General features: G+C 30.8%; 3 protein-coding genes across 4 annotated transcripts; 1 reads left to right on the forward strand and 2 right to left on the reverse strand.

Annotated features, from left to right (window-relative positions):
* Positions 399-3614, reverse strand: LOC105178316 (violaxanthin de-epoxidase, chloroplastic). The gene is made up of 2 exons (XM_011101778.2): positions 3188-3614; positions 399-2053 (listed from the first exon to the last, which is right to left on the reverse strand). Exons 1-2 carry the CDS (start codon positions 3500-3502, stop codon positions 743-745), a joined length of 1626 nt encoding a protein of 541 aa, XP_011100080.1. The 5' UTR covers positions 3503-3614; the 3' UTR covers positions 399-742.
* Positions 6571-9911, reverse strand: LOC105178317 (protein SLOW GREEN 1, chloroplastic). 2 transcript variants are annotated; one of them, XM_011101781.2, is made up of 4 exons: positions 9161-9911; positions 7818-7910; positions 7444-7524; positions 6571-7039 (listed from the first exon to the last, which is right to left on the reverse strand). In XM_011101781.2, exons 1-4 carry the CDS (start codon positions 9800-9802, stop codon positions 6872-6874), a joined length of 984 nt encoding a protein of 327 aa, XP_011100083.1. In that variant the 5' UTR covers positions 9803-9911; the 3' UTR covers positions 6571-6871. The 2 variants fall into 2 exon arrangements, with proteins under 2 accessions (XP_011100083.1, XP_011100082.1); XM_011101780.2 differs by having other exon boundaries at positions 7764-7910.
* On the forward strand, positions 16656-22061 carry LOC110013162 (probable WRKY transcription factor 51). The gene is made up of 3 exons (XM_020698995.1): positions 16656-16963; positions 17045-17191; positions 21818-22061. Exons 1-3 carry the CDS (start codon positions 16707-16709, stop codon positions 21963-21965), a joined length of 552 nt encoding a protein of 183 aa, XP_020554654.1. The 5' UTR covers positions 16656-16706; the 3' UTR covers positions 21966-22061.

Raw genomic sequence — 23843 nt, forward strand, 5'->3', positions numbered from 1 at the left:
CCATCTGAAGCTATAATTTACCTATTTTAAAGTTGTAGTAATCTTGCATGTTTGATTAAAAGTGGATGAAAATAATAAAATTTATTCAATACAGTGTTGGCCTCGGATACAGCTCAGACATGCTTCGGACAGGTGTTGAATACGACATTCATGTGTCTGAAAATATAAAATAAATAGGGACATAATGTTCGACCCGCTAGAAACACGCTTGTTGGAGTGTTAGATGTGTTTTGGGCTTTTTTTACAATTTCAAAAAAAAATTGAGTTGTCTTTTGTTTTTCAAGGAAAAAAAAAATTGGGCTTCGTAAGAAAAAGAAATAATTCGCTCCCAAGATAAAAGTTTTGGGATAAAATTACAGAAAAGTCGAGAGATGTTAGCAAATTTGACAAATTAGACAAGAAGGTTTTAACTTTCGTGCCATCAAGTGAGCAAATTTGCATATTTGCAATTACAACATTTTTGGTACGAAGTACGAAGTAGCTCTTTTGCTATGAATTTACACAGATGATGTAATATAATGATTGCATCAACCTAAAGACTTATCAAACTTGGTTGTTGAAAGAACAAACCTTTCTCTCCAGTTCCTTTCGGAAGTGCAGAAGTTGGAGCAACAAAAAGAATTTGAAAGATCCGAGCAGCACCTTGATGCATTACACTTGTGCGATGATTTGCGTGCAGTGTCGACAATCTTTCACAGTATTTACGTTGAAGAATTGTGATTGTGAAATTTAGATATTGTCTTCAAACGCTAATCGATGAACTTTCCGAATCTTCAGCTCTGATCTTATAATGCAAGCTTGAACCCTCCGGCAGACCTAAAGGTGGATTCTGGCACGAACAATTATCAACGGTAAATAGCTCCCACTCCTTGATGCTACATCTATCTAGAGCAGCTACTAATCGCGGGTTCTGGCTCTCATCCGGATACAAGCCATCTCTGCTAACAAGTACTGCACCAGTATACGACTGTCCTGCAGCTCGAGCAGCTCCATGGTAATGGAACAAACCCCAGCTAAAATCATCAGACACGTCAACAATTGTCCAGAATTCATTTGAAATGACTCCATTATCCAAGACGCTGAAGTAAAATGTTCCTGGAATCTTTCCTCTTTTCACACGATATCTTCTTCGTCTCCACACTAGATCCCCATCCAGGGTTCTTACCTGGAAAACAGGCTCATACCAAAATGATCCCTTCGCCTTTCCTCTATAAAACAACTGGTACTGGCATGGGAACTGATCGTAAGCTGGGTTCTGCCCAGCTACGACACGCCAACTCCAATCCAAACTCCCCAACCAGCCCACAAAAAGATCTTCGGCAGTTTCATAGTCCAAATCCTGTCCTCGGAACTGGACCATTGGGGTAACAAGAGGTTTATCTGGAATCTTAGCATCCAATTCAAGACAGTTATGTTTCTGCAGTACGCATAAAGAAAACTCTTCTAGTTGTCGACTCTCGTATGAAGCGATACATTGATAGTTGCATACCTGGTCCACAGGACTGCACTTGTTCAAGCATTGAAGAGCTTTCCTACAATTTGGATCCAATAGACAGTTCAAAATTTGAGTCCCACAATTGCTTACCATGCAATTCAATGTGGAAAAGCCCTTTGCCCTTAGGTTCTTCAGAATAGGAACTGGTCTGATGTAAGCATTTATTATAACTAACAAACAGAACCTTATATCATCAGAATTTTGTCTGTCCCACGCTTCAAACACAGAGCGAACTACTTCCTCTGATTCCTTTACTTTCTTTGGCTGAGGCAACGGTAATTTGCTGAATATACTTCCAGTGGTTTTGGTTGGGATAACAGATCCCCCTAATTTGTTTTCTAAAGCTGGAGACGAGTCGAAGCATATGACGTTTGAGACATCTTGACAATTGGCCTGAATCCATTCGACAGATTCTTGATTTGTAACAGCAACAATCATCAAAATATTTGCTTCGCGTAGTGCCTCCCTAAGCTGCACTATGGTCTTATCAGCTTCGTAAAAGTTGTCGGGAAATACCAACATTTCATACTCATCATCAACCCATTTCAGTTTTTTTGCCTGATTACACAGAAAACACTTAGAAATAGCCACGAATAGCATGATCATCGTACATACCAATTGAAAGATAAACTTATGCACTTGAAGGATAAACCAAATAATTTAAGCATACCATGTAGTCGAGGAAATAAATTACCACTAGTATACGCTAGCATGAGCAATGACATAACAAATTGATGCATATTCGACAGTATGAAATGAATGAAAAGACGAGACTGAGGTGCTCTAAAATTGAAGAGTACATATACCTCAAAGTAAAGAATCAATCTTTTAAAACAGCTGACTTCTAGCATCTTAAGTTACCACGTAGAACAACCTCAGAACGTGAAGACATAATGGCAGTTCAAGACCGAACAATACCATTTCCCACATGCATATTATGCAGTTTTGCATTTCAAATACAAAAAAGAAGTTAACTCTTTATACATAGAACAACACAAATGTGATATACTTGAGTACAAAATAACATCTACTCACTGAACAATGATTTCCACACACAGTTTGTAAATATCATCAGCATATATTCACAGCTTCTCCTAACATTACCAATATAAGCAATCAAACAACCTTAAAAGAAAGAGTGCATCATTATTCTCAGACCAAGTTTAGGAGAATTTGCACTTTTAGTCCCACAATTTACGAGCTTAGCGCATTTGGTTCCATAAGCTAAAAAATTGCAGCATTTGGGATAAAAAATGCTACAATTTTTTATACATGAGACCAAATGTGCCAAACCCGTAAATTATGGCACCAAAAGTGCAACATCCTCTGTTGTGTGGGATCGGAAGTTCATTTTTCCCCCAAGTTTATAATCATTTAAACTACCATCACAGTTAAATGTGCTAAACAGGTGAATTACTGAAATTTGAGAATAATATATCTGAAGGCAAAATTCAGAGAAACAGAACTTCAAACATATCAATTGTCAAGAGCAAGGTCAGATTTTCATAGTGCTAATAAAACAGTTAACGTTTTAATAGTTGATCATACACTAGAAATGCAAAATAGGAGATTATCAAGAACTCAACTGAGAGAACCCACCCAGCAATTTTCTTCAAATATTCAAAAAGAAAATAAAAGTTAGAATAAAAAAAGTACACACACACCCATTTGGAGTTCAATTTATCTACTTACAGTGTGGAGCATGACTTCATACCAAGGTGTGGACTTAAGCGGGCTGACACTACCTTCCCCAACAAGGGCTACTACTCTCACCGGAGCTGCACCTTCCGCCGCTGCCGGCGCACCATTATCTGTCTTCTTATTCTCACTATCTATAGCGCTTCTGCAACAATACGATGAGCGACGCAGAAGTGGTGAAGAACCCATTAGCCTGGAGAATTTACCCGTGTCGGAGGAGAGTAGCTGGAGGTGGGTTCTGGCCAACCGGCGGCAATCTTTGTAGATGAAGGAAGACGGTGGCGCTGTGCAGCTGTTCAGAGTAGCCATGGTGATGGTGTTCTCTACAGAATAGAGACACTATTTACGTTTGTGGAAAATTGGTAATTCAAGAAACGTGACAGTTTGAGAGCCATTGAAGCTGAGTTCGCGGACTTATGAAAGGAATTTTCTGGCATTTTCTATTATGTTTTAGGAAACAATAAATTTAGTTTAAAATAAGAGTAAAAATTATTTTGATATCTGAGTTTTGCGTATTATTATTTTTTTTAAATATAATTTTCATAAATAGAAAAAATATAGTACAACAATCATGAATCAGATAGTGTTTTCCTTAACAAGTCAAGGGATACGTCAAAATCTATAAAATGCATGTGTACTAACAGAGCTAATTAAGGTAATGCTAAGTATACGCTGTCTAACATCCTCCACAATTAAGCTAGCTACAATATTTCGTATTATTATTGATACATGAGTTTTTGTAAATGATCTAATCGATACCCGATATTTTTTTATATATATCAAATTGATATATGAGATTTTGCAAATAATTAGATTGATACTTGAGTTTCTCCATAATTACCGAATAGATATCTATGTCTATCTTAAAATATTTTGTAAAGATAAATATATCCTTTAATGTAAAAATAGTTTCTCTTTTTTTTTTCATTTGAATCAAAATAATCCTAAGTATTTATTTATTTATCATGGTACATTCTATGACTAAATAAATAACATGCTTTAATTATAATAATAAAAATATTAGTAAAAGGGAGCCACTATTTTATAAATAAAAGGTTATAATTTTAAAACTACTAAAATAAATAAAATAAATGTCAAATTTTAATTACTTTAAAGTTACAATATTTAGGAAAAGTAGTAGAATAATATAATTTTATTATTATAAAAAAGTACACAATAACATATCATTAGATTGAGAAGTATAAAAGCTCATAATTTAAGATAATAAATAAAAATAAAGTCATCTTGATAAGGTAGATGGTTATTAAAAAAAATAAAAGAATAAATATAGGAGATGAAATTTTATATTTAATTTATAAAAATTAGAACTTAAGGAAAAGACTGGTGAAACTATTTTTTTTTCATTTTTTTAGTTTTAATATATTTGTTTTCTTAACTTATAATGTTTTAAAAATTAAATCCAAAAAATTGGTTTTTGCTGAACATGTCTTTAATAACTTTTATTTTTAAAAACATCACTTCCTACCCAATCTATTAAATGTTGATTTTAATTATTCAATGAATATTCTTATATACTAAACTAATTTACTATTACTCACTGTTATCATGTTATAATAGTATAATTTATTTAATTATAAAACTATATTGTGATATAAATAAATGGATATATATAAATTAAGTTATATTAAAAGGGTAATATTGTTATTATAAAATGTCCAAAATAGAGATATGCATCTCTTTTATTTTTATGTAAAAACTCAAGTATCAATTGAGGCATTTATAAAAACTCATATATCAATTCAATATTTATTGAAAAACTCGGGTATTAATTGTATCATTTGCAAAAACTCATGTATCAATTTAACAATAATATTAAAACTCAGGTATTAAAATATTTTTTAATCTTTAAAATAATATTGAAATTTAAAGATAGTAAAAATTTTGATAAAATTATATTTTCAGTCTCATGGCATAGAGGTTCAACACTTCTATTCATCTACTTTTACTTGTTTTTTTTAAGATGATCGTTTTTTCTAAGATGATCCCAAAATTATAAAAAAAATAGACATATTTAGTCTTTTACTTTATGAAAATTTTAAAATGATCTCAAAATTTGAAAAAAAAACAACACATTTAATCTTCTATCTTATGTGATTTATGGAACTAATTATATCTTCTTTTTATAAAGCAAATCAACTTTGATTCTTGAATAATTCACATCACTTCTACTTCTATTATAACACAAGATTCCATTTATGAATTTCATAGTAATCAAAATACATGTCCTATCGAGACAGAATTTGAAATTTGCTATCCTCTTGCCTAGCAGATAAAGATTTATCTACGCATAAAGGATGACTCGTTTGGACTTAGATAAATCGAAAACTCCAAAGTATATTCTACCGCGAGTAAAAGCAAAAAAGACAGTTGGCTTAGGATTCGTGATGATCTAGAACATGGGTTCTAGTCTTCTTCTTTCTTGACCCGATTCCTTCCTTGACTGTTATTTGCATATAACTAGCTAATGCTACTAGGAACGGCCCTTGATAGATTTGCACTTTCACCAATTTAGATATATACATTAAGGGACTATTAATCAACAGGCTCTGTCAACAAGTTTGGATACTGAATCAAGGTATAAAAGTCCTCTATCATTGATGGTGAAGGCTAAGTGGGGTCGGCCATAGGAGCAACCTAGGCTTCTACTCTCTCGTTCTGCTGCTGGTGCTCCTCCATCTCCATGAACATAAATCTTCCATTGTAATCTCATCACACAAGTATTCAATTTTACCGTCGTAATTCCAAGTTGTAATAGTAATATGACCATCATTTATATTTTGAGATGTAAGCGAAAAACTGAATCAAATAACACTCATTTTAAGACAATTATAAATATTCATATAATTAGATAAACCAATTGAGGTCCTGTGATGATAGTAGTAAGGTATTGAATTGGTATTATGAATTCAAGTCGTGAACCTTGCTCTTGTTTGATATGCGATTTCTTTATTACTTAATTTTTAATATGTAATTATTTCTAATTAAATATTTTTTTTTTTAAAAAAAAGAACAAGATAATCTTATGCATGCAGCAGTACAAGTCTAGAATTTTCACAATGGCCTACCTTTCTTTTATTTATTTATTTTTCACCAAAGTCCTGGATAATTCATAACAGTTAACATACTTTATCTAGATGCAACTTCACATAATAATTAAAAGAAAAAAGGGATGCAAATAGAATCAGATTTTTTTTAAATTCTGTTTCACCTTTTATTCCATTTAATATATCCAAACCGTATGTACAAAATCTTTCCTTAAGTAAAACAAATAATATAATCCTTATTCATGTGACGTATGTATATTTAAAATAAAAAATTCAATCCATGAGCATTGGCTCTCTTCACAGGAAAAAGACTTACAGTGAAATAGCTCTTTGCACTTCTTCATAACCAAATAATATTCAGTTCCAAGGAACAGTGTAATGCGTTCTGGATCATCATATTAATTTTCTTGGTAGATCTTTACACAGCAAAGCAGAAAACTGATATGAGATAAGTTACTGTGTTTAAGTATTTCAAAATTGTGTTCCAGGAAATCAGCAAGTTCTAGGATGGATTACCGCGATGACTTTCTTATAAAGCGTCCAGACAATCTTGTGCTCTGTACAGATTTGTTCATACCTCAGTTTGAAGTTAGTTTTGGAATTTCTCAAGGATTTATCTTTGCAGCTCCTTCCGTAGCTTTTGCTTAGATTCTGTTTTTGCTGCCAAGACGACATCATCTAGGAACCCCCTCTGTGGAAACTCTTCAGGAACAAGACTCCGGTAGATCTCAAAGTTTGCATCTGCTTCCTTTCTTTTGTCCAGTAGGCTGTATACGATCCCCTGAGACACATTTTCACCGAGTGACTAATACAGATTTTCCAGATTCCGAACTAATTCAGGAGTCTCTTCTTTAACATGAACTCATATTGGGACTACAAGAATGTGATCATCAAACTATATGCAATTGATCAACATTCACATTGCTTTATGTCCCAGAATCAAGGACAACTTCGGATTTTACGGCCTAATTGGGGGAGATAATACATTAACTTTGTAAATGCCCAAAGTTACGAGTTTTCAATATAATCTGCAAATATTTCCAGTGTATACTTTACCTTTTAAGAAATATTGTTAGCATATGTATGCTAGCGACGAATTACTATAAAGAAACCATGTATAGTTTCAAAAAAGAAAAAATAAATAAAAAATCAGAATAAATGCACAGGAGCTGCTAGTCAACTAACCTGACATAGATAAGGGCGAAAATCCCTTGGATTCTCATCAATAAGAGCTTGAAACTTCTCTAATGCCTCCTCGAAGTCTCCCTGCAAGGAAAAGGAAGAAAACATTCAAATTTCCTGAGATGCAACCATAGTAAAAGAGTATCAATACTGCTGCTTCTTGTTTTGCAGGTTGAAAAATTGTCTTCTGTATCTTTCTTTTTGATTTGAACTTTTTTAGATGGGAAAGTTGTATTTCACTTATCTTAATGTTTAATGATCTAAAAGTTCCTATTTAATCTATAGTACTTAAAATCAGTTTACCAGGATGGAACAATTTTTACCTTTATTATATGCATTTGTGCTACTAAAATTCTTATGTTTCGCTCTTCATTAACCTTTTTTTGCCGGCGAGCAACCTCTAAAGCTCTTTCTAGCATCTCAAAAACAGCTGGCCCTTCATGGTTCTTATGCATCACCATTGCCAGACCCTATCAACGAGAAGGAGAATCTGATGATCAGTCTCACCATCCATAACCAGTATGCAGCAACTAATAAGGTCATGGAGCATAAAAAGATCTTTATTACAGCATAAAGCACAAAAGAAATAAAGCAAGCAAGTTCAGCAAAATGACTTGCGGGTGCAGAAAAGTTAGTACCCGCGCAAGTGATAATCTATTGCTTTGAAAATCGACATGGATAGTCCACATCAATGAGGAACAATATGAGAAAATTGAATTGATTTTGAAAGCATATCAGATATACTGCTAGTGGAGAACTTCTAGTATGAGGACAACAAGCCACGTATTTAGCCTCACGAATAAGATGGTTCTCAATATGCCACAAGCTGAAAGATAAAGTGCAAGATCGTGCATACTCCATAGGAAAATTCCAAATGAGACAAGCAAACAGCAGAGCCTGCACTAATTGTTAAATATTCATCGAGATGTTTAATCGAAGGGGTAGGACGAGAGAAATGAGACATTTATGGTTTTTCGATAGTCCAGCTACATAGCTTGTCTATAGTTCATGCACGGATGAAGAGATTCGAAAATCAGCTGGATTCATGATTTTGCAATTCAAAGGATTAACAGTTTTACCAGTAAGTCCTTCAGATAACTCAGTAGTATACATCAGCACAAAAAATTGAGAAACATCCCCCTGGATGAGCAAATAAGCATATCGTAGTACAATATTTATATAAATCAGATTAGAGAGCAGTGGATCAAATCAGCTAGAACAAACGAAGCTCAAAGACTGGACATCTTCAACTGTTTTATGTCAATGAAGAATTTAATTTAAGAAAAAGAATGGAGCTATCTGTTCGCAAGTACTTCCATTGCAGCAGTGTGCTCATGCTATACATTTTTATGGTTGTAGTAGTTATATAGCAGGTAGTCAATCGACCACTAGAATTCTCGGCCTCAACCCCTACACATATAGGAAATTGATATGAACGAGTTGTTCAGCAAAAACCATGGGGTCTAATGAAAACAATTTTTACCACACCATGAACAGAAGATTCTCAAACTAAACTTGGCAACCAATATTGGCAAGCAGCACATAGTGGTGTAGAACTGAACAGACGAAAAAGCATAAGGGACAGGCTAATACTTATGTCAGTTAGATCAGTAGTTTATGCCTTCAGAAAGCCTATGAACGCCAACACAAAACATAGCTCAGCACAACTCAGAAAGAAAAGAACAATGAAATGCACATCAACAGAGCTAACACATCATACATGCAAAGCTCTGAGCAAGAGAGGTTTCTGCTTGAGTATATTCTTGAACAAGCTCTTGGCCTTGCTCAAATTCCCCATCATCTCATAACAAAGAGCCTGCAAAAGCCTCCACTCCATCTCATTAGGCTGCAACTCAATCAACCTCTCCACATACTCCACAGCCTCACTAGTCTTTCCCTTCTTCATCTTCACATTCACAACCATCTTCAATGCCTCGACATCTCTCGGATTTTCTTGCAACAACTTCACACACATCACCTCTTCTTCACTATCACTACTTCCACCCAGACGGGAACCTTTCTTTTCCTCAACTCTATCACTTTCTTGAACAGGCTGAGCTAAAACTGGCCTTGATTTCAAACAGCCCATAAAAACGAGTGATCCCAACAGTACAGTTGCGATGCTTTCTGCAAAAAACTTGGAAATACTCTTCTGGGGCGGTGAGAACAACGCTGAAACCGAAGGTTTAGATGTGGGTTTCTGCGAAACGAGAAGTTTTCTGACGGGTTGCCGGAGCTTGGGAGGATAGCAAAGAGAGGATGATGAGCTGAGAATGTGGGTTGTGGGTAACGAAAATTTATGGCTATGATTCATGTAACAATGAGAAGAGAGAGTGAAATTGCCGAGAGATAGAGCAGCCATTTCTCTCAGTGGAAAACGGTCGAACACTTGGTGGATTGGGAGCTCAAAGAATAAGAGAAGCAGAGATCAGGGTTTTGGAGAATACGGCCGTTTGAGGGGTTTAGCTGAAATGGCTTCTCCATATATTGCACTGCAATAAAAGAAATATAAATTTTTATGTTATTTGGCCCCGATTTCAATAATTACTTTTAAAATTAAATTTTAGGGTAAATTATCAAAGTTTTTTTGTGAGATTTATCATAATTATAAATATTTTTTTTAAAAATAATAGTCGTCTAACAAATATGATTATCATGAGAAAATATTTGTCAGACGGTCATTAATTTGAGAAGGTATCTATGATTTTTCAAATAATTACGGGTAATTTATAACAATGACAAATTTCAAACTTGATTAAAATTATATTTTGATAAATGTTATAATTTGTATTTTTTTAATTTAATTATAATTATTATTTATTTAATTATGCATATTAAATAATTTTTAAAATTCATTCAATAACTTCAAAAATAAAGTTTTGAAATTTAAATATGACATAATTTTATAGTGGACTATGAAATTGAAAGTTTTAAAATGACTAGTTGTCCACACACATGCAATGCATAAATAAATAAAAAAGTTACGACAAAAATTTTAGGGTAAATATTATTGACATTTTCTGAGATTAGGTCAAAATACACAAACACTTTCTTTTTGGTAAAATGCAGGTTGTAGCTGTAATTACAACTATATTCCTAATCAAATGCAATATTTTAAATGTAATTTTCATTAAACAAATAGTATAATCGTACAGTACAACAGTGCTCAATGAGTGGAGTCTCCCTCGACAGGCCAAGTGATACGTCAAAGTCTATATAACGCACAAGAACTAAAAGTGCAAGCTAAATAAGCAATAAGAATCCTCTATCTAACATCTTCTACAATAAGTCTAGTAAGTACGGTCGGTTCTCGCTCAGACTGCTCAAAACGTCTCAAGCTCCGTTCCTTTCAAATATGATACACACATGAAACCTACCATGATTACCTTCTCCATTTTTTTGTAACCCACTCTATATCCATTGGCCAGTGTCGGTTCGGTCAATTGAAGCGAGTAGATCGTCGAATAGCTATAAGACACCATCGGACGTAGCGGCATCGGAAGAATAAGTGCCTATGCGTCTCATTCGCGCCTTCATCACATAGAATACATGCGTCTAAGTAAGAGAATCATGGTTTATCAACTGTCGAAAGCTTCCCCAATATAGCAAGCCATAGAATAAAATTATGCTTGGAGATCTTGAGGGAACCCAAGAGTAGTGAAGACCAACCTACCTTGGGTTCTGAAGGGACTAGTGACCGATATAGAGATGTGGATGTAGGATTACCATTTTCATACCGCCAAATGATGCGATCAACACCGCCATGAATCTGAGGCATTGACTGTAGAATCTCCAACCAATCAATGTCTATAATGAGGGGCTATTGCCATTGCCCCTATATGATAACGCTACTGAGCTTGACAGAAATCCCAAACTTAGGGAGTGCCGGTCCATGGGGAAATCTAGCAATGAGGGCCTCAAGATGGTGCCAAGGATCCTCCCAAAGATAAAACGTAACCCCATTACCCACCCGAAATTCCACCATCAGCCGAATAACGGATCGTAGATGAAGTAGTTTCCGCCAACCCCACGAACAAATGCAGTATTTACACATATATAAAAAATATTATACAAACACACTAACACCGGCTAAAATGCATTTTACTCCTCTTTTTTGTTGAAAAAGCTTAAAACTCCCCCTATGTTTTCGAAATAGGTTAAAACTCTCCCTGTATTTTCTAAAACTCAATAAAAAACACATTTTTCGTTAGTAATTAACGGAAAGTGTATTACACGCGCTTCTTATGTATTTGTAAATGTTTTTCTTTTTAACTAGTTTTTACCTTATTTTTGAATATTTTTTCACTAAAATACTCTCATTGTACGTATATATTTCACATGTATATTTTTTCATTTATTTTGTGTGGTTTTTTTGCTTTTTCAACTAACAAAAATAAAATATTCTTTTAAATATATTTACTTAAAAATATGAAAAAAATTATATAAGTTTTTTAAATTTTATAATTTTAAATTGAAATATTAAATTAAATTATATTTAATTTTAAATAATTTTTACAATTGTCAAAAACTAAAATTTAAAAATTATAATTGTTAAATCTAAAATTATTTTTAAAAAAACAACTTGAGGCGACGACATCACATCACCCATGGTTTGGGCATCGCCCACAGAAAGGCGGCATCACCCAATTCCCAGAACATGGGTAAATGGGCGATGGAGTCACCGCTGCCCTCTTTCTTATTCTGGGCGACGCAACGGGAGGAGAGTGGAGGCGAGGGTGGTAGGGGGAGGGGGGAGGCGACGGGGTGTAGATTTGCGTAGGGGGGCGAGGGGGGAGGCGACGGGGTGAAGATCCGGTGATTGGGGGTAGACAGTGGGTGGGGGTGCTGGGGATTAATTATTTTTTCAAATAATATTTTTATAATATATATTTTATCAATAAAATATTACTCTTCATTTTTTTTATAAATTTAAAATTTAATGGTTAAAATTAATTAATTATATTTGACGGCTCTGTTATAATCAAACAGATCCAACGGTTATCAAAATAAAAAATAATATATACATATATATATATTAAGTAAGGGATAATATTTATTTTATTATAAAATTAACACCGTTAGTTACATTTAATGGAAAATGACGATTGAGCAATATTTAACAAAACGGAAAGAGGGTTTTTGCCTATTTTTAAAATAGAAGGGAGTTTTTAACAGATTTTTCAAAAGACATGAAGGTTTTATACATTTAAGTCTACTAACATCGCTTAGGAAGTGTAGCTGTAATTTTGTAAAAGATAGGGGGTGTTTGTGTAAATTAGCCTAACCTCAAGGGGTGTCAATATAATTTACCCAAAATATTAATATATATTAATCGATGTATTTAAATTATGTATTTTAGTAAATTTTGATACATATATAGCTTCAAGTGAAACGTCACAAACGTAGTGTAAGTTGAGGAAAAGAAAGAAGTTTGTGAAAAGAAAAAATAACCCAAAGGTGAGAGAGAGAAAAATAACTGTAATTGTGGATTTATTAAATATACAGAAGTTTGTGTGGATTTAATTAAATTAATAATGAACGAAAAAGTAACTTTTAGTCATTACTTTAAAGGTAATTTCTAAGAATAACACAACTATTATGGAATAGGAGTCATTGTTCTTGGAATATTTGTTTTAAAAATTTACTAGTATAGTCAAATTATAAAAAATAAAATAAAAATTAAATGTCATGTATTATTAAAAAAAATGGCCAATCGTGTCAGCCTACTAGCTCGAATTGGTGGTTAAAACTCTGGACCCATTGTAGCTAAATCAAGATCATCCTTCCACGAACTATTTCTTTCAATGAGCTCTAAACTTGTTATGAATGTAAAAATTAAATGACCATAACTGCCATGAGATATCCCTCCTAACGAATCCGTTGTGGCTACTTCAGAATGTTCATTTTGCCACAACTCGTTGGGACATTATCAACTTGGTTATCATAGCCTCACCAACACACTAGTAAGTCAAACATAACATTCACTATATCAAGCATTGTGGCAGTCACGGACATCCCGTCATGCACCCATGACTAGTTCTATATCCTCGTCGAAGTTCAAAATTCGTAATATTTAAGTTGATAATTGAATATTTGACAGTCAAATCAATTATAGAATTAAATATATCTATTTGACAAAATCGGAATTTTTTAATATACTAATCATCACTTTACTGCATTGGTTTTATGAATAACATTTTACTTATACACATTAAAATTAATTTATTTGATCAATTTTGATTAGTTATTCATTTTATTTCATTTATTTAAATAATTATAATAAAATTTAAATATACATAAGCCTCGATTGTACTTTGATCACTAATAAAATAATAAATGGGATATTTATAGTGACAATTATATTCATTGTCACTATATTTGCACATAATTTTTTTACACCAATTATTCTTGCTCACAACATTTATTTAAATATTGTCACTTTTAAAATTATGAAAATTATTATAGTGATAAAATAAAAATAATAATTTTCATTTAATACATATAATTAATGACAATATTAAATGATCATTTGAATTTTTGAATGGCTGATTTATTGTTTCTAGTGCTTGTTTTATTAGCAACAAAATTAATTAATTGGTCATAATAAGACAACATGGTTCATGGAGGGGTGCAACATTGACCAAGATAAAAGAAATTATTGATATAATTGACAAATATTTTATCTTTTTTTTTTAAAAAAAAAGAAAAGGCAAAATACAACTTTTCCATTATTTCTTGAGGGAAGCTTCTTGGGAGGTGGGGAAGCACTAAAAATTCTACTCCATATATGTTTGAAACATGAAGTTATAATTATTAGGTGGACTTGGAAGAATATAACCCACCCCATTTCCATGCACCTTCTCTTCACAAAAAATTATCACTATTTCCTAAATAAGACAACCTTAATGGATAGACATTAATTGAATTGTTTTTCTCAGCCCAAACAATAAAAAAGAAAATAATATTTTTTTCCGACTTATATAGAATTGTATGATAAGTCATACTATTTTTCCTCATGTTTGGTTGTGTTTTGATTTTTAATTTTCAATTTTCATTGAGAAATGTGTGTTTTTAATTATGTAAGATTTTTGAGCGAAAATAAGGATTATTTGAATTAGTTGATACGATTATGTTTTATGTTGTTTGATGCATATTTGGGTTCAACAACACCGCAACAGTCAAAGGAATTTCTTAAAAATTCTAAAAATAAAATGGGTTAACCTACAAAATAGAGATTAGTACTCCAATGATTAAGTCAGTAACTGAATAATTGAAAAAAACAATAAGAAGAACTTGAAATAATGCGAGATAAAGCCAAAATAAGTGACGTGGAGTGCAAGAATGGATGCTGAAGTGAGCTTGTATGAATGTGAAAAATGAGATGGGAGCTCGAAGCCTTGTTGTTTTTTTTTTTTTTTGGATAAATGTAAGTTTCGTTAATAAAATAAGATCGTACAGTACAACAGTACTCTATTGGTGGTTTCTCCCTCGATAGGCCAAGGGATATGCCATATTCTATATAACGCACATGAACTAACAGAACGAAATAAATTAACACTGATAATCCTCTGTCTAATATCTTCCATAATAATGATGGCTATGACATTCGGTGGTCACTCTGTATTCAAACAACAAGAAGCCTTGTTGTTTTGCAAGAAAAAAAAGTGTTAAGTGTGAGGGGCCAAAGTAACTTACCTTTTGAATGACTAGGACCTTTCTTTATAGGCAAATCTAGATGAGATTCAGGAGTTGGTTATAGATAATTTGCATATTAACCTAATCCCCTGGATGTTAGCTAACAAATGAAAGTATACACGCCTATTTTGGACATATCTTTAGAGACTTATGATCATTTGAACGAACATTACCCAATTAACTCGAGAAATAGAAAAATTAGTTATTAGCTTCGTTGTCCAACTGCTCCCGCTCATACAGGAGGAGTTAGTTGGAGATCTTTTAGGCTGATGTTGTCTTGACGTAAGAATCCAGATGATGTGTCATCCTTGTTGTCCAGTGTGTGGGCGTGCCGATTGGGCCTTATTTTTATTTCCTACTGTGTTAAGTTAATTTTGATGAAATAAGTTTGATACATTTTGTTATCGGATCAGTAAGGCTTAGGCCTACTGGGCTGATAGATAGGGGCCTACTTCTTTGCCTTTGGCTGATAAATAGGGGAGAATTGTTTAAATTAGTTGATAAGATTGTGATTTATATTGTTAATAGTGTCAAACGAAATAATTTTTTTATGTGATGAAAATTTTTACTTTTTATTGGTGGTGTCAAATCAAGTATATATCTTTTCAAATGAAATTGATAGTTTTATCTTTTATTAATTAAGAATTGTTAGTGATGCCATGTTAAATTATTATGAAAAAAATTATTACTCGTATATAAAATTAATAATTAATTTTTTTTCTATGTATATAAATATATAAAAAATTAATAATTGATATGAGAATGATAATAATATATTTTCAGTGAAAATATATATAAAGAAACATATTTTCACTTTTATTATTATTTCAAAAACTGAAAATAAGAAACGAAACGGAACCAAACATGCATAATTTACAATAGTTAATTAATATTTATTACGATTTTGGCCATGATAAAAATATCCGACAACATGGCTTCTAATTACTATTAATATTTTGATTTAGTTTGTAAAAACAACGACTAATAGCCATTTTACAGTATATTAATTTTTTTATTTATAATCATAATAATTAATTATAATAAATTTCTTCTAATAGTCATCGAAGACGAGAATATTATTCTTGTAGACTTAAATATTAAAGGATTACTGCATCCTTTACCACATGATTCTTATTATTTTTTATCTTTTTTTATTTAAAAAAAATATTTCAAACGCACATCAAATATACATACATATATATATATATGTTGACAACCTCATCACATCAAAAAATAGTGACATTGCATTATATATATATCACACACTGATAGGTGGTCCAATATTTATTATTATTTTTATTTCTTCTAGATAAATATGTATGTCCCTTATTCATTCTATTAACCCCAAAATGCTACCTGACGTCAGCACGATGATGCAATCATTCATGTCCAATCTTTTACTGCCACGTGTGTTGGAGCACCTTCACTGCGTAGCTCTTGGAAATGGCCCATGAAGCTTCATGCATGTTAGAGAAAAAAATACAAACAAAAATCGAAAACAAATTTAATTATAAATGGAATTGAACATCAATTTTCCACTCTATTCCAACATCTTCAACTTCACGCCCAAAATGAAAACTGCTCCCCAATTCCAAGATTTCCCTAACCCTAACCCTAATTTTGAAGATCAATTTGCATATACAACAACCCATCATCATCATGATCAACTCAACGGTTCCAAGTACTTCCGCGATATCTTCAACTACCTCATGTCCGACGAGGACTTGGAGGAATTAACTTCAGATCTGCACAGTAGAACTGCTTCTGAGAATATTGCAGATCTCTTCGATCAGTTTTCGAGCTCAGCTCCGTTTGTTGATCATAACATGCAAGTCTTGTCTTGCTAGCACTTAATGATCTCTCCACTGCTGGTTTCTTTGTTTGAATCTCTGTTTGTGTTTTTTTGCAGAAAACGTAGAAGAAAAGTGAAAATATACAAAGCCCATGAGGAGTTTAGGCTTGCGTTTAGAACAAGATCTGATCTTGAAGTCATGGACGATGGATTTAAATGGAGAAAATATGGGAAAAAGAAGGTCAAGAGCAGCCCTAATCCTAGGTAAGACCATAGAAGAGCTTTTACTATGATGAAATAATCTATCTTTATTTTCTTGTTTGATGTCTAAGCTAAAATATGTAAGAAAATTAAGAAGATCATAAGATAAAAATTATCGCTGGTGTAGTAACAATCCTCCTATCTACTCTTACACATGCAATTTCAAGAAAGACAGAAGTAGACATATATAGTACCATATATATATATATATATATATGGAATTACACACACGATGCCCAACATGTGGATGAGAATACATACATATACACATATAGATACAAGCAAAATTATGAACATACACTCATAACGTGTATATTAGAGGGTCGATTCATTTTGATAATTTTCGTTTCAAATAATTTTGATGTATATATATATATATATAAATATGGGATTACTAATAAATGGATATATGACTATATATTTGTCTAATTTTATTTGACCATAGACGACTTTTAATATATATATATATATATATATATATATATCTTCCTAATAGGCAGGCAGCTTATTAGAGGGTTGGTTTATTTTTTTTATAAATGTGGTTATTCTATTTTTCATTAAAAATAATATTGATGTATGTATAATTCTTGGATTACTAATAAACGGGTACGTAGACGGCCTTTGGAATACATACGTGTATGATTTTTTTGAAAAATTGAACCTGAATTACGATTTTAGAGATTTTGTTTCTCTTTCATAGTATAATTAATAGTATATACACACCATACAATATATTTGATTTTCTCTAACCATCTATTTAAAAATTTTGAACTACATGTGCACATGCATCCTTCACCATGTTTAATTTGTTCAACTTTGGGAATTTAATTAGTGTTGTGAAATATGGGGAATTAAAACAAATCTAAGGTAAAATTACACTTTTTAGTGTTATATATAGAATAGGTGTTCGTCATTTTTAGTCTTTTATTTTATATGATTTTAAAAATGATCTTAAAATTGGGACTTACAATCGAATTAAATATCTCGAGTTTTTTTAAACTTTCGTGAAATATAGGATTATAATTCTGTAAAACAAAAGACTAAAAGGTGTTGGATTCTTAATTATTCTATGATACTAAAAGCGAAATTTGACCAGAATAAAACACAAAGATGTATCTGGCTAATTTATTTAATTAAAAAGAATTATGAGTTTGTATATTTTGTAATGTTTTTTCTCAAAATTTATAATGTATTAAACTTTATTTTAAGATAATTGTTAGCTCTTGAAGTCACTACAAATTAATAGATATATATTTGGTACATTATAAATAATTATGGTAAATCAATTCTATAAATCATGACTAGTAATTGATGTAAAAACTCAAGTCTTAACCAAAATAAATTAATATTTGTCATGATTTTACTTGCAATCGAAGTATTTGACATGATTCTTAAGTAGATATATCGAAAACATCTGATATATATTATATAGTTATGTCTAATATTTTGAGCTCGTTTTTGCTTAAACAATAGCTTATAGTTGTTGTGAAGCAGTAGTAAACAGTCATTGACCACTGCCCAGCAACGATTCTTGATTTTGATTTTTGTGAATATGGCTAAAATATTTATCAGGTTAAAAGTCATAGTAAAAATATTTATTATGATTCATAATCATGTCAAAAATAGTTTTCATAATAAATAAATTAAATTCTTACATATATTAATTTTATTTAATTATAATAAATAATAATTATTTATGAGGACTTCAATTCATAGTCAGTAAAATCATAGACAATTATAAATCTTCTCCAGTGTTAAAGTGCTCCTTTTAATTATTTACTGTTCTAATTCTATTCATCCCTCAGCCGCCTAAGCTGTTTCACATGTCTTGTCCCAGTTCATTAATACACACATACACATGTGTGTGTGTGTGTGTGTGAAAATGTGTGGCTTCTATCAAATTCATCCATCAACCATTACAAACCCCACAATTCTAATGTTTGATTAGCCTAATTGGAATGGTAAGATTGAAATTTTATAATAAAAAGAAATATATGTATTTGTTTCATCATAAATATTAATATAATAAAAAAAATGGTAATTTTCGTCTTGTAATTTAGAGGTGGCAATTTTGGTCCAGTCAAAAGAACGAAATTTTTAAATATTTAAATCTAAGCTATAGGACGAAAAATAGTAATTTTCCCATGTAATCGTGTCATTACAAAATAATAAATTATTTTTTATATTTTAAATTACTGTGGTTAAAAAACCACGGCAACTCAACAATTTCTACCACGGTCAAACAAAAAAAATCAGTACAAAAACTTTAAATTTTGGTCGCCGTCAATCAATCAGCATTTGTCATGATTTGAGATAATATTACTCAATATTATTCATAAAATCATAGTTTGGCTCTGCAATTTACAATATAAAAAATAATGTATTATTTTGTAATTTTCAAATAATCACTTTTGCCATTAAAATCAATCAAAATCATTTTTTGATGAAAGTTACAATAACTTTTAGTCCCACTGCAATTAACTTTTATCTAATTATGCCCACTGCAAAAAAATTATTACTTTCTGCTCTATTAATCATTACGATTTAAATTATAACAAAATAATATTATTTACCATGACTAGAAAAACTGACGCGAAAACTTAAATTTTGACTATGGGCTAATCATCATCAGCTATAGTTTTATCTGTGATTAAGATATTTGTCATAATTTTCAGCTGCAGCAAATATTTTGACTTTGCTTTAAAAAAAATGTCTAATAGTCATTGGAGAGCCGTCATGACTTAGTATCCAGTATAATTTTTTACTTTTAATCATGGTAATTGATCATGGTAAAAAAATTATATTTCTTCTAGTGACATTATTATGCGCGCATACAATCTTAAATCCTGTATTAACCTTAAGAATGAGGTTAATTAGTTTAATATTTAATTGCAATAATCTGCACTTGTACAACAATTAGGAGGACACTATATATACATCACTAAGGATTTGTTTGGTTGGGGCGAAAAATAGGTGTATAAGAAAAGTGAAAGTAAAAATAGATGTATAAGAGAAAGATCGGTGTTTTGTTAGGGAGAATAGTTGGAGAGAAAGTAAAACTAGATGTAAATGAAACCCCCGTTGAGTCCAATTTCGTTTTCATTCAAAATTAAGAGAAAATATATATTTTATTTAAATTCAAATTCTTTGTTTGAAGTCATTGCTAGTAATTTTTATTTTATTTAAATTGAATAGTTTTAATTATACTCGTTTTGATGAATATTTTTATTAATAAAAAATAATTTTACTAATAAAATTTTTAAATTTTTTATGTACTAAAATCATTTTAGTATAATATTAACTTGCTTATTGTTTTAACACAAAATAAAGATAAAGGGTTAACTGATAAAATCACAAAAATTAGTCATTTATTTTCAATCTATCTTCCTTGTCCCAAATTAGGAGAAGTATTTGAGATATACTCCGTTCCAATTATACTAAATAATTTGAAGGAAAATTATTATTTCTTTTCTCCCCTTACCTTTTCACTTTTCGTCCCATTTTCGCTTCCCTTTTTCTCTTAATTGAACCAAACGAATTCTAGTTGTCTTCAGTAACAACTTTATGCACAATTTTTGTCATTAATTTTTTATAATAACAACTTGGGAAAAGTACTATTTTAATCCGCTAAGTATGCCTAATTTTAGTTTTAGTTCGATAACTATGTCCATGTTTTTGTTAGGTCCAGTAACTTACGAAATTGTTTACTTTTAGTCTTCTGACATATTTTCGGACAATTTTACCCCTATGAGTTCATATGGACTAAAACTGCCTTTCAAAAGTTGTATAGGGGTAAAATTGTCCGAAAATCTGCCAGAGGACTAAAAGTAAGCAATTTCGTAAGTTACTGGATCTAAACAAAAATAAACATAATTATCGGACTAAAATTAAAATTCGACATACTTAGTGGATTAAAATAATATTTTTCTCTAACAACTTTTACAAAATAGTAATCACTATTGAAACCATAAATTGAATTATTGTGACAAAATAAAAATTCTTGTTGCTAAATTTATAGAATAATTAGGGTTGATATTAAAATTGTCTGTTAGTTTTCTTTGTCATTAATCTTCTCTTTCATTATGGTGTATATACATATTGTCTAAGAATTATTCATTTACAACTGCATCCTTTTCATTAAGATTTGGATGAAAAATACTGACCTCAACAAAAAAAAAATATACATAAACTCCTAATTTTACGTTTAATTATTTTATAGAACCTATTCGCGACGTCGCTAATTTATTCAGCATTATGGAAATATTGCATTTTGATAACAAGTAACTGATGATAAATAAAATTACCCTCTTACAAGTATAGAAATTGTAATTTGTCAATTATATCAAATGCTGAGTGAAGGATAAAATAAAAGTTTTATAAATTTTTTATTGACGTCATCATCTTTCGCTCATATCCTAGTAGAATGAGTACAGTTATAAATAGAACCTGGGAGCGGTATAAATGTAATTCTGAATATTTTTTGGGTGGAAACAATAAGTTTTCACTTTTAAAGGGGGTTTAAGTGTAATTAATTATATTATATATATGCAAACTTTAGACCCTTTCTGTATATAGAATTACTTTTTAGGGTAGAAGAATGTAATAATGAAATAATGATGGATGAAACAGGAATTATTACAAATGTACAAGTGAAGGATGCAGTGTGAAGAAAAGGGTGGAAAGAGATAGAGAGGATTCAAGCTATGTGATTACAACCTATGAAGGAGTACACAACCATGAGACCCCTTCCCTCAATATTCATATCTCTTCTCTATAAATCCCTCTTCTTCTTTCTTTCTTTTTTAATAAAAAAGAAAATATATATATATATATATATATATATATATACGGAATATATAGCATCTCCTAAAATAAAGTATAAATACACGAACTTTTTCTGTATTTTGTAAAATTACAATTACACTCCTTAAGGTTGTAGTTGTAATTACAAGCGTATCCTCAATTCAATACAAAATTTGCACAAACAACTTCTTACACTTACACCCCTTAGGGGTATATCTGTAATTTTATAAAAGATAATGAGTATTTATATATTTAAACATAATTTCAAGGGATGTTAATATTGTAATTTTTTACCCTTTTATTTTTGTACAAACCTAATTAATTTCTCGAATTAAGTATGGTATTGTTTATGTAATATTTTAATAATAATAAAATTATAATTATATATCCTGAGAGATGTTAGCGTAATATTTTGCGAGGGGTGTTTGTTTAAGATTTGTCTTTAAATAAGGAGTATAGCTGTAATTATAACTATAAAATATGAACTGTCGCTGTAATTTTTTAAAAGATAATGGATGTTTGTATATTTTAGCCTAACATCAAATCATGTCAATGTAATTTACCCTTTTATTTATGTATTAATTTGAATAATAAATTATTCGACTCAATTCGAATTTTTTGTTACGCTATTTTCAGCTATATTATATAGATTTAAAATTTACGATGAAGATTGAAAATATATAGTTTGAAATAATAGTTCAACGCTTTCACTTTCTAAAAGAAAAATTATTACAATTGTTTTTTATGAGGTTTGATGTAAGTACACGTTATATGGTTTGAAAAATTACATCTAACACCTTTGATGTTTGTTTTCACTAACAAATAAATCCATCCGTTTGTCAAAGTTACTGAATTTGCTGATAGTAGAAAAAATTGAATAAAATTCATATTTACTCCCGAATAACTTATTATAGATCAAATAAATCTTTTATAACTAAACTATTATTATAAGTTGAAAAAGTATAAGGGTAGTTTGGTAAAAAAAGATTTATTTGATCTGAAATAAGTTAGTAATAACTAGTAAGTCAACCGAGGATAAATATAAATTTTTATTCAACATTTTTGGCTAATATAAACAAATTAAGTGAATTTTGGCTAATGTAGGGATTTATTTGTTAGACGAAAATAAATGTTAGGGGTAATAGTTGTAATTTTTTAAATTATAAGGATTTACTTGTAATTATATTAAATTTTAGAGGAGGAAGTAATTATCCCTATGATTTTTTATTTATGACATCATTGTTCGTACATCCATGAGCTCACAATTAATTCTATCTGATTGTATCTAAGTGGGCCTGGAAAAAGGTTTCAACAAAAGGGTTCAGCCCAATTTATCTGTTGGGCTGGACCAGAATGGCCTAAGATTGTTATTTCTGGCCCAATAATATTCTCGAAAGTGGGCTAAATGGGCTTCAGCTTCGGCCCTAAATGAATGGGCCTCTAATGTTGACCAAAATCAGAAGGTAAATAAGGACTAAGAATTTTAAGCTCACATTGAGTTTAGTCGGATATAATTTAAGATTAATTACATTTAAACCCCATTTAAAAGTATAAATTACATTTTCTCTTAAAACTTTTTAAAAATTATAGTTATACCTATTAAAAAAATCTTCGTTTACAATTGATTTCATTCCACTAGGGTTTCGATAAAAAATGATGACATCAACAAAAAGAATTATATAAATTTTTATTTTTTACCCTTTATTCGATATTTTTCTAATAATATATTTATATTTTTAAGAGGATAAATATAATATATATATCATAAAAATATAATTATAATGAAATATTATTTTTAAATTATAACGATTAAATAAAAAGTAGTCGTTGATAATTGAAAAACCTAATCAAA

The sequence above is a fragment of the Sesamum indicum genome, linkage group LG15 (genome assembly GCF_000512975.1).
Source record: "Sesamum indicum cultivar Zhongzhi No. 13 linkage group LG15, S_indicum_v1.0, whole genome shotgun sequence".
Lineage (NCBI taxonomy): Eukaryota > Viridiplantae > Streptophyta > Magnoliopsida > Lamiales > Pedaliaceae > Sesamum > Sesamum indicum.